The following is a 12,374-nucleotide window of genomic DNA, read 5'->3' as shown; positions in this document are numbered from 1 at the left end:
AACCCGGGATCTTTATCACAGGAGCCGAGCAACTTAATCACTACGCTATGCATCAATTTTGAAATTCACAAATGGGGGCCCATCATAGTGAATGGATGTAGGTTGTGACGACATCTGGGTCCCTAACCTGGTGCAGGGAATGGCAATTGAATCTCAATGTAGACAAGTGTAATGTGCCGCGAATACATTGCAAGATAGATCCCTTATCATTTAGCTACAAAATAGCAGGTCAGCAACTGGAAGCAGTTAATTCCATTAATTATCTGAGAGTAGGCATTAGGAGTGATTTAAAATGGAATGATCATATAAAGTTGATCGTCGATAAAGCAGATGCCAGAATGAGATTCATTGGAAGAATCCTAAGGAAATGCAGTCCGAAAAAAAAGGAAGTAGGTTACAGTACAGTTGCTCGCCCACTGCTTGTATACTGCTCAGTGGTGTGGGATCTGTACCAGATAGGGCTGACAGAAGAGATACAGAAGATCCAACAGAGAGCAGCGTGCTTCGTTACAGGATCATTTAGTAATCGCGAAAGCATTACGGAAAGAAGGATCCTTTATTGTATGATTATATGATAGGGGAACAAACACTGGTAGCAGTTACTTCTGTAAAATATATGGGAGTATGCGTGCGGAAAGATTTGAAGTGGAATGATCATATAAAATTAATTGTTGGTAAGGCGGGTACCAGGTTGAGATTCATTGGGAGAGTCCTTCGAAAATGTAGTCCATCAACAAAGGAGGTGGCTAACAAAACACTCGTTCGACCTATACTCGAGTATTGCTCATCAGTGTGGGATCCGTACCAGATCGGGTTGACGGAGGAGATAGAGAAGATCCAAAGAAGAGCGGCGCATTTCGTCACAGTGTTATTTGGTAACCGTGATAGCGTTACGGAGATGTTTTAGCAAACTCGAGTGGCGGAGTCTGCAAGAGAGGCGCTCGGCATCGCGGTGTATCTTGCTGTCCAGGTTTTGAGAGAGTGCGTTTCTGGATGAGGTATCGAATATATTGCTTCCCCCTACTTATACCTCCCGAGGAGATCATGAATGAGAGATTAGAGGGCGCACGGAGGCTTTCAGACAGTCGTTCTTCCCGCGAACCATACGCAACTGGAACAGCAAAGGGAGGTAATGACAGTGGCACGTAAAGTGCCCTCCGCCACGCACCGTTGGGTGGCTTGCGGAGTATAAATGTAGATGTAGATGTAGAAATGATAGATAAACTCCTGTGGAAGACTCTGCAGGAGAGACGATCAGTAGTTCGGTAGGGGCTTTTGTTTAAGTTTCGAGAACATACCTTCACCGAGGAGTCGAGCAGTATATTGCTCCCTCCTACGTATATCTCGCGAAGAGACCGTGAGGATAAAATCAGAGAGATTACAGCCCACACAGAGGCATACCGACCCTCCGTCACACACCGTCAGGTGGCTTGCGGAGTATGGATGTAGATGTAGATGCAGAACCTACACTACGTTACAGACGGTTTTAAAAAGTCGATCCCAAAGCTGTTGCAGTGGAAGGAGAAGGCAGTACAGAAGATTAGGGTTTAATGTCCCATTGACAACGAGAATGCGTAAAGACAGTAAACAAAATTGGCCGTTTCAACTCGGGTAGGTTACTCCAGCATCTGCCTCGAAGGATTTGGGGAACTGCGGAAAACTGAAATCTGGAGGATCAGCCAGACACAGATTCGAACTACTGCCCTCCCGAATGCAGTCCAGTGTGTGTGTTACCACTGTGCCACCTCAATCAGCTGCAGAGGGAGAGGTGAGAATACCGGCTACCTGGTCTGCGTCTTTGGAAGGAACTCGGCAATAGTTGTTTAGTGAAACTGGCAATACACAAACTGTTTTTTAAACAATGTGTCAGGAGCTAGTATTGGTCAAAACTACAAGAAAAGTTCCTATAATGATATGCCTGGAAACCAATACTTGGACATGGGTCGTTTAAGATCCACAGTTCACAGCCTGCATTTCATTTATAGTCAAGGGAAGATTCACAAGAGACGAAATAATAAATTACCACAACACTTGCGTGTGGACAAAGAGAAATGCTCACGAGATCGCGAAGGTGAGGCATCGGGATCACTCCAGTATTGACGTACGGACGGGAATGGTCAATGACAGAATCTTAGGGCCGAATACTTTATCAAACAGATTTGACAGATGACACACACCGACAACTTCTGCGCAGTGAGTTACCGGCACTACTGGAGAATGTTACCTGCACATAAAGACAACGACCACAGTCAGTAAACGGTAAGATATGACCCCATTTTCTACAGACTGTGTGACAGCATCTCATCCCGATATTTAGTGGTCGAGCAGATCCCGTCACACAGCTCACCGTTCACTGACCGTACATCAGTTACTTTTCTGATTGCGGGACATTTACAGGCATCTGTGTATGCCCAACCCACAGACAACTGGCAGACGTTACAGGAGCGTATGACCTATGCGCACGGCTCGATCTAAACAGAACTGGCCGAGTACACGAGTCACTGTGAAGAACGGTGGAAGGATGCATCAGGATGTTTGGTAACCACAGGTGGCACTGCCTACAATGTCTGCTCCTATATAACAGACAGATGAGAGCAAGAGGACAGATTGGCCAATATTTCAGCAGGCATTGGTTTCCAGGCATATCATTATAGGAACTTTCCATTTAATTCTGACCAGTACTACCTTCTTTAGGAATGTGTAACACAGTTTATTTAGTGGAGAACCTAAATAAGACTGCTCCCATATCCTCCAAATCCACCTACAGACAATACATCTGCCATTTCCCAATGAATCACTCTGCTCAGCTCTCCACAAGTATTATTTGCAAATAAAAACAAAATAGAATTAAGGCCTCGAATAGAAATGGAAACAGGTTTCGTACATAGCGAACGGTGTAGCGAGAAGTGGCAATCGAAGAGTGTCTCCTCTACCACTTTTTGTGCCATTTCGTGAAGGGTAATCGGCGACAAATTTGCAAACTGTCAATTGCATCCAGTCTTCCTTCACCAAAATTCTATCAAAAATATACTGAGGAACTATAAATTGTCACAACTGCGATCCAAAGGCCCGTGCTGCCATTTTGCATCCACGGGAAACTGCTGCCGTTGCAATAATAAAACTAGATTACAAAATTTCACAGCAATATCGGCTTGTTAGCAAACTACGAGCTTACCGTTGGGTCACAATCGGCACAGTGCCAAGAGTACCCACGCCTCTTCGGTGACTTCTTCACCGGCGGGTCCAGGCACGTGAAATGGAAACACTTGAGGCACTCGTCACATCTGTGGGAAAAATGTAAATGAGATACACAATTTAGCCGAGATGCAATCAAACCGACATATATATTTAATGTTTTTAGCGATTATTCAATTATATCTCACTGAAATGTCCTATATTCACAAATTTATGTCCGGGAGACATCATTCACGAAAATACAAACATCAGGTCGAATATTCTTTCCGGAATGTCATTATATGTTAAAGACCTGTTATACACAGTAACAAACAAAAAGCAGAATTAGGTGTTCCACTGTCGATACAAATATTACAATTAAAGTGTAAACAGTGTTCTTAAAAAAAAAAAAAAAAAAATATCTATACTTGTGTACCGAGACAAGTTACCAAGTTCTTCTTAGCAAAAATTTCAAAAAGTTCTTATCAAATTACTACAAATGGTTACACAATACTCTAATGAACATTCAGATGGACATAGACTACTTTTTTTAAAATATATGTAATATATACATATCAAACAAAAGAAAATCCGGGATGGAATAATGATAATATTATGAAAAGGATAGTTGCTACTCAACATATAGTGGAGATGCTGAGAGTTGCTGATAAGCACAACAAAAAGACTGTCAGCCAAGTAAGCTTTTGGCAAAAAAGATCTTCTTCGGAAATAGACACACTCACGCAAATGCAACTCGCACACGCACGACTAGTCGTCGGCTGTTGAGGCCCGACTGCACGTGGCAATGTGTGACGGGGGGATACCAGGGTAGGGGTTGTAGATGGTAAGTGCTGCTTGCGGAAGCATACATGGATGAGGTGGGGAGAGGGCAGGGCAGCTAGGGGCAGTGGGGAGGGGGAAAGGGGGGGGGGGAATGAGAGAAATAAAAAAACTGTGTGCGCATTAATGGAATAGAAGACTGTATAATGCTGGAATGGGAACAGGAAGGGGGTTGGTGTGTAAGGAAAATGACTAATGAAAGTTGAGGAAAGGAGCCCTAAAATGAGGAATGTGCTGCCAAAATACTTCCCACCCCTCCCACACTGGTATTCCGCCACCCACCAAACCCCGCACATCCTCCCACCACCACCTATTCCGGTCCAGTCACGAGCATCACCTATTGCGTCAAAGTCGGGGCTAGCTGTGAATCCGATCACACGATCTACCAGCCAAGTTGCAATCACTGTTCCGCATTCTACGTGAGGACGACAGCCGACGAGCTGTCTGTCACGACGTACTGTGGTGTCACCACCAGACACCGCACTTGCTAGGTGGTAGCCTTTAAATCGGCCACGGTCCGTTAGTATACGTCGGACCCGCGTGTCGCCACTATCAGTGATTGCAGACCGAGCGCCGCTACACGGCAGGTCTAGAGAGACTCCCTAGCACTCGCCCCAGTTGTACAGCCGACTTTGCTAGCGATGGTTCACTGACTACATACGCTCTCATTTGCAGGGACGACAGTTTAGCATAGCCTTCAGCTACGTCATTTGCTACGACCTAGCAAGGCGCCATATTCAGTAATTAGAATGAATTCTGAACAGATAATATTGTGGATCACGTACCGTCAAGAGCGACGTTCATCATTAATGGATTAAAGTTAAGTATCAAACTAATTACGTCTGCTTTCTGAATTCTCATTCCTTGTCATGTTCCACACCTCACGTCACTATAGTTCTTCCCTCCTCACACCAGCCTGCCTGAGCTAAAACACGTGCATTTCGGCCTCCACCCGTAACACGGTGTTGGCTCTTCTGCTAACACAAAACCTACGTCTGCCGACAAACTGTGGCCGAGAGGCAGCCGGACTGCCCGGTCGCACAGCACGCTGCCCAACACGACGTTCTTCATTTCGATGACTGCTTCGGAGCCTGTGATATCTGGATTCTTCCTACTGACACCAGCTTTTCTGAACTGCGCAGGTGGGAACTATACCTGCAGTATATCCTACGTTTTTGTAACCCTCCTGGCCTCGACCTGTCCTTACACACCTATCCCCTCCAGTGTTCCTACTCCGGCACTACACGGCCCTCTATTGCACCAATGCACCCACAATTTTTTTTACTTCCCTCCTCTTACGTGAATCCCTTCCCCCGCCCTAAAAGCTGCACCGGGTTATCCCACCCTCGGTCCTGTATGCTCTAAGAGTAGCACTCACTGTCCCCCACACTTACTCTGCTCCGCCCCCCCCCCCCCCCCCCCCCTTGTCCCCACACCGACCACATCCTTACCTCGACCACCTGCTCGCTTCTCCCATCACGCACTGCTGCTCACAGTCTGGTCTCGGCAAATGGAGAATCTGGTCACGTGACTGCGAGTCACGTTCGTGTGAGTGTAGTACGCAAATTTCGTCTATTTTTGGTGAAGGCCTCTTTGGCCGAAAGCTTACTTGCAAACAGTCTCTTTGTGCCTACCTGCAACTCAGCATCTCTGCTATATGGGTTGCAGCAACTACTTTCACAACATTGTTAATATATAAATATGTATGTAATATGTAATGGGGATACGCTATTACCAATAGTCTCGATAAGCTCTTTGACCACTTATTTCAAATTTTTATTCGATGCTCTAATGACCATTCAGTATATGTTAATGGGAAATGTGGAGGAGGAGGAGATGTTTAAACAGTGGGGCGGGGAGGGGGGGGGGGGATGTGGACAGATAGAGGAGGGAGAAGGACATTAGGGCATATATCAAAACTCCCATATATATTTAGCAACTGCAAAGCATTGCCAGGTTTGCTAGTGTTGTATAAAATACATAAGGTGTTCTTAAAAAAATCAATTTAGTATGCAGCTGAGAGCTGATTGGAGAGGAAAAATATGTGTAACGTTTGAAGCACAAGCATAATTTAGTTTAGCCATTTTTGCTTTCAAATTGTCACCCGGTAAATTGAAGTGCTCGGTTTATTTTCATTTGATTACTGCATACAGAAACACGTCGGTGCATCGGCCGAATGTTTGTGTCTTGCAGATACTATTTTCAAGGATAAAACTTCTGTTCAACGAATTCGGGTGTGAAAAAAATTATCTGTGTGATGAAGTGAGTTTAAATACCTGACACTTCTATTGGGATTGGCTAATTACTGCTGCCATTACCAGTTCCAGCAAAGTATTGCCACCTTCAGATGTGACGACAGTCCACAAACAGTTTTGCCGTGACATGTAAACTCCAGTCATATATGTACTGTACATCACGAAAATTCTGTACAATATATCAATAAAATATACATCACATCATTACAGTGTCTCTTTTATCATGTGGTCGCATAAAATCGTTAGTGCCTGGGGATGACAGTCCGAGTGTGTGTGTGTGTGTGTGTGTGTGTGTGAAATTTGTATGGAAAAAACAGTCAGTTGATCTTGAGGTCTTGAAAGATCAAGAGTTGTAACCTCATCTTGTTATAATGTTATATGACACTGCACACATTGTGACCAAATAAAACTTTTGAGAAGTTGTTGAAGTTGATTTGAAGATATCAATGTTCTGATGTATTTCAAAAATTCTAGAGAATTTTTTGAAAAAGTGGCACTGGAAAAAATGTTGCCAGTTTACAAAGGTTCACAATTAATTATGAGATTGAAATTGATGCTGATGAGGAGATAAACATTATCTTTGGATTCAAAAAGTTGACACAAGAGAGCGAGCAAATGGAGTCTTAATTTTTTTGGTGACAAAAAATCAATCTTGAGTTAGAACATTTTTAAACTTCAGTGAAGCGAATGTTGTAATTCAAATACAATTTCCATTCTGTTTGAAAATACGATATTTTGTACCAGAGACTATTCATTCAACTGTGCAGAAGTGACGACGATCTCTGGTAAAAACAAATTAAATGAATTACAACAAAAAAGTGCTAGTATATGAAATATCGTGGAGTAATAGGCCAATATCTCTCTGATAAGAGAAGAAAATTTAACACTGATGGGTCAATGTTTCCAAAGAAACAGATGATATGCCAATTTAGTGTTTTTAGAGAGCAAAGGTACTGTGACTATCTGACTTGACAGACTGTAACGACCATCTGAATTGACAGAGTGTAACGAGCACGGCAGTTAAATGTAATCTTTGGGTCGGGAAAAATCAAGGGATCCGTATGTGAATGGTTTCAGAATTTGTTTGGATAAATTATCAGTAATTACCTGGTACATCAATAGATTAACACCAAACTTCGGAAAGCATGGCTGTACAAGAAATGGTCAGTATTAAACTAGCCTTGGATGTATGTGATACAGAATCTTTATGCATGTAACTTGCAACCTGATGAAGAGTAAGTATGTCACCTTGGATATGAATGTCTGGATAAATTATGAGGTTATCCCATGTTAAAAAGGTCGTTCCAGTACAGTGTCTGGTTTCTTATATCTGAAGGAGAATTTTGTCTGATATTATAAACTATCTAAGTCTTCTCTCAATGTGTGTATCTTTCTGTCCCTCAGCATCCCTCATACTGAGTAACAAGAGAAGAAAATTTAACACTGATGGGTCAATGTTTCCAAAGAAACGGATGATATGCCAATTTAGTGTTTTTAGAGAGCAAAGGTACTGCGACTATCTGACTTGACAAACTGTAACGACCATCTGAATTGACAGAGTGTAATGAGCACGGCAGTTAAATGTAATCTTTGGGTCGTATTATTGTTATTCCATTCCCGATTTTCCATTGTTTCATGATGTTTAGTGCCCACATAACCAGAGTTTAAACAGCACAACGAAACTGTTTATGGATTATCACCGTATGTGAAGATGGCAATAATATGCTGAAACCAGTAATATGAATGTTCACAGAAATTAAGCAATTTTAACATAATAATAACATATTAAATATGTCTGCTTGTGTCTGTATACCTGTGGATGGATATGTGTGTGTGTGCGCGAGTGTATACCTGTCCTTTTTTCCCCCTAAGGTAAGTCTTTCCGCTCCCGGGATTGGAATGAGTCCTTACCCTCTCCCTTGAAACCCACATCCTTTCGTCTTTCCCTCTCCTTCCCTCTTTTCTGATGAGGCAACAGTTTGTTGCGAAAGCTTGAATTTTGTGTGTGTGTGTTTGTGTTTGTTTGTGTGTCTATCGACCTGCCAGCACTTTCGTTCGGTAAGTCACATCATCTTTGTTTTTAGATATATGAATTAACTAACATAGATTTGAAGATACAAACTGCAACACATCGTAACAAGTGAATTCTTTTCTAACTCATTGTGAATTTACCCTTTTATACAGCCTGTTAAGTCATATTAAGTCAGTCCCATACGATGAGGGCTCATTAACTGAGAGAAGTTTTAGCTCATTTACCGAGAGCAGTTATTTTTTTTATTTTAAGAAACATGAGCAGTTAACAAAGACATATCTCACTTTATTAGTATCTTTACTAGAAATTTCAACCATCTGCCTCCTACTTGTGAGATAAGGCCGAAACCACTGACTGTGCGTGCCTTTATTTTATTTTCTTTACACGTCAAGTTCTGTAGGATCAAATTGAGGAGCAAATCTTCAAGGTCATGGAATGTGTCCCTACATGAAATTACAACATAAAAGTAATAACAGATAAAAATATAATGTTTATGAACCCAAAGAAAGTCAAACCATAAGTTGAAGTAAATGCAGTTAACAATATAAAATAAAAATCAGCTTAATTTTTCAAGGAACTCCTCAACAGAACATGAGGAGTGACCCATGATGAAACTCTTCAGTTTCAATTTGAAAGTGCATGGATTACTGCTAAGATTTTCGAATTTTTTTGATTGCTTATTGAAAATGGATGCAGCACTAAACACCTTTCTGCACAAGAGTTGAGGAAGTGTGATCCAAATGCAGACTGGATTTCTACCGAGTATTAACTGAGTGAGAGCCGCTTATTCTTGGGAATAAGCTGATATTGTTAACAAGAAATGACAATAAAGAAACTCAAAATATTCAGACTAGTGAACAGGGTCGACAAGAGGTTCACGAATTTACACCTCTTATTGCACAAACCGTCCATTTCTGAGCCAAAAATATCCTTTTAGAATGGGAAGAGTTACACCAAAATATAATACCATATGACACAAGCGAATGGAAATAAGCAAAGTAGACTAATTTTCGTGTCAAACGATCACTTACTTCAGATACCGTTCTAATAGTAAAAATGGCAGCATTAAGTATTTGAACAAGATCTTGAACGTGGGCTTTCCACAGCAGTTTACTATCTAACTGAACACCTAGAAATTTGAACTGTTCAGTTTCACTAACAATATGCCCATTCTGTGAAACTAAAATGTTTGGTTGTGTTGAATTGTGTGTTAGAAACTACAAAAACTGAGTCTTACACTATTTAGTGTTAGTTTATTATCTACAAGCCATGAACTTAGGTCATGAACTGCACTATTTGAACCGAGCCAATGCTGTACACAACATCCTTTACTACCAAGCTAATGTCATCAGCAAACAGAAATGTTTTACAGTTGCCCATAACACTAGAGGGCATATCATTTATATAAATAGGGAACAGGAGTGGCCCCAACACTGATCCCTGAGGCATCGCCCATTTGACCGTAGCCCACTCAGACCTCACTTCACAACCATTCTCAACACTGTGAATAATGATCTTTTGCTGTCTGTTGTTGTTTGTTTTGCTTTAGGGTGGAAAAAACAACTGGTGTCATATGCTCCCAAGTCAAAAACTATAGAACACGAACACAGAGAGGAGTTAAATGACTATACGTCAGTCCCAATTGACATAATAGAAGACTGATAGAAACAGGAATGCGGAAAAAGTGCTAAAAAAAGACACCACACAGAAACGGAGGTCCTAAACTAAAAATTAAATGGCCTTCGCCATACTGCTTCAGAGGATAAAAAGTAAAACGCGGTCGACAGCCCGCGTGTCATTTGGTAAAACAGCTGATAAATCAGATGGCAAACCCGAGTGGGAATGTAAATGGTTAAAAAAAAGAGGAAGTCATCAGGAAGTGGCGGACAGTTAAAACTTGGGCGCAATGTGTAGAAAGTGGTAGGGGAGTGCCATTTAGCAAATGACGATGGCTAAAAATGCAGTGCCCAATAGGCATCCGAGTTAAAATAATTTCCCCTCGGCGGGAAGGCCGAGAGGAGGTCGTCCACATTGCTGGGAGAGGCTTAATAAGCTGGAGCTTATTCCCGTGAAGAGAGGACCATTGGCAATGCCACAGGGACACCAACTCCTGACGGACGGCAACAAAGATATCATTGGAGGGAATAGAGGTACTCGTGGGCTGAGGTACGAGGACTACAGCCTCGGCAGCAGCATCAGCAGCCTCGTTTCCTGGCAGACCAACGTGTCCTGGAACCGACAGAAGCATCACACTGGCTCCACCAAAAGTGAGCAAGTGACAGTTTTCCTGGACCCACTGCACTAAGAGATGGGCAGTGTACAGCGCACATAGACTTTGAAGGGCACTGAGTGAGTCTGAGCAGAGGACGCAATTCAAAAGGCTGTGTCGCCAGGTGTACTCCGTGACCTGATACGAGGCGAAGAGCTCGGCTGTAAATACTGAGCAGCATGCCAGAAGCCGATAGCGAAAGATGAGGGTGCCAATGATGAAGGCACACCCGACCCCACAGTCAGTCCGAGAGCCGTCAGTGTATAAAAAGGTACTATCGCGAAGTTGCATTCGAAGGTCGTAAAACTGAAGGTGATAGACCGAGGCTGAAGTAGTGTCCTCAGGAAGTGAATGACGGCCGAGGTTAACACGGGGCACTTCACGAAGCCGAGGTGGTGAAGGGTTCACACCCGTCGGGGAAGTTGCAGGTAGTGTGAAGTTAAGCTGCCGTAGTAAGTGCCGAAAGCGGACTCCGGGAGGTAACAGGGAAGAGGGACGAGCCCCGTACTGACAATCAAAGGGATCATCAAAGGAGGAGGCACAGGAGTGGTGGCCTCGCACGGCAGACAAATGGCACGCGTACCTGCCGAGAAGAAAGTCGGGGGAGTAGGACAGTGGTAGTTCGGCAGCTTCAGCATACAGACTCTCAACCGGACTGGTGTAAACAGCACCTGTGGCCAAACAGATGCCATGATGACAGATAGTGTTCAGACAGTGTTACACGGATGGGCGTGCAGACGCATAAACAAAGCACCCGTAGTCGAGTTTTGAACAGACAAGGGAGCGGTCAAATGGAGGAAGGTGATTCAATCGGCACCCCAGGAACTACCACTGAGGACACGTAGGACATTGAGGAACCGTGTACAGAGGGCTGCCAGGTACGAGACACGGGAGGACCCCAAGAGTTTCCTATCGAGCATGAGCCCCAGGAATTTCATAGTTTCAAGTAACAGAAGGGCAACGGGCCCAAGATGTAGACACGGTGGGAGAAACCACTTCTGTCGGCATAAATTCATACGGACAAGTCAGTGGAAAAGCGAAAGCCAATGTCAACGCTCCAGGAGTGAAGACGATCGAGACACCACTCTAGATGCCGCTCAGTAAGACAGGTTCACGGAGAACTGCAATAGATGGCAAAATCGCCAACAAAAAGGGAGCCGGAGATGTCTGGTGGGAGACAGGTCGCGATGGGATTAATGGCGATAGCAAAGAGGTTGACACTCAGGATGGAACCCTGAGGCACACCGTTTTCCTGGATAAAAGTATCCGACAAGGCAGAACCCACACGCACCATCAAAAGTAGATCTTTTAAAAAAGCCTGAAGGAAACAGGGCAGGTGGCCACGGAAGCCCCACGTTCAAATAGAAAAACGTGGCCACAGTCTGGGATTTCCGCAGAAAACCATTTGTGACACGGGTGGACAAAGTAAGGAGATGGTCAACTGCAGAACACCGTGCTCGAAATCCACACTGTGCATTCGTCGGTAAATTATGAGGCTCGAGCCACCATACCAGCAGGGCACAAATCACGCGTTCCGTCACCTAGCAAATGCATCTGGAAAGAGAGGTGGGTGGCAGCTAGAACCTTACCGTTTTCGACCTTACCGGGCTTAGGTACAGGTATGACGGTGGTTTCACGCCAGAGTCCAGGACATGTGCCCTCTGCCCAGATGCGGTTGTACGTGTTAAGCAAAAAGTGTTTGCCCGCAGAGAGAGGTGGTGCACCATCCGAATGTGAATGGCTTTTGGCACAGGACGGACGATCGGGATGAACTGAGCACGATCTAGCTCCCTCATAGTGAAGG

The 12,374-nt window shown here is 43.7% G+C and overlaps 1 protein-coding gene across 2 annotated transcripts in view; it reads right to left on the bottom strand.

Moving 5' to 3' along the window:
- LOC126215033 (PHD finger protein 14) overlaps window positions 1-12,374 on the bottom strand; it is a 185,090-nt gene that overhangs the window by 28,488 nt on the left and 144,228 nt on the right. For both annotated transcript variants that reach the window (XM_049941664.1, XM_049941665.1), the window contains exon 16: window positions 3,176-3,284. In XM_049941664.1, coding sequence (XP_049797621.1) covers window positions 3,176-3,284 — 109 coding nt within the window. The remainder of the gene's footprint in view (window positions 1-3,175; window positions 3,285-12,374) is intronic.

This window comes from Schistocerca nitens, chromosome 12 (assembly GCF_023898315.1).
Source record: "Schistocerca nitens isolate TAMUIC-IGC-003100 chromosome 12, iqSchNite1.1, whole genome shotgun sequence".
NCBI classification, from domain to species: domain Eukaryota; kingdom Metazoa; phylum Arthropoda; class Insecta; order Orthoptera; family Acrididae; genus Schistocerca; species Schistocerca nitens.
The sequence above is the reverse complement of the archived record's forward strand: the minus strand, read 5'-3'. Positions and strand labels throughout refer to the sequence as shown.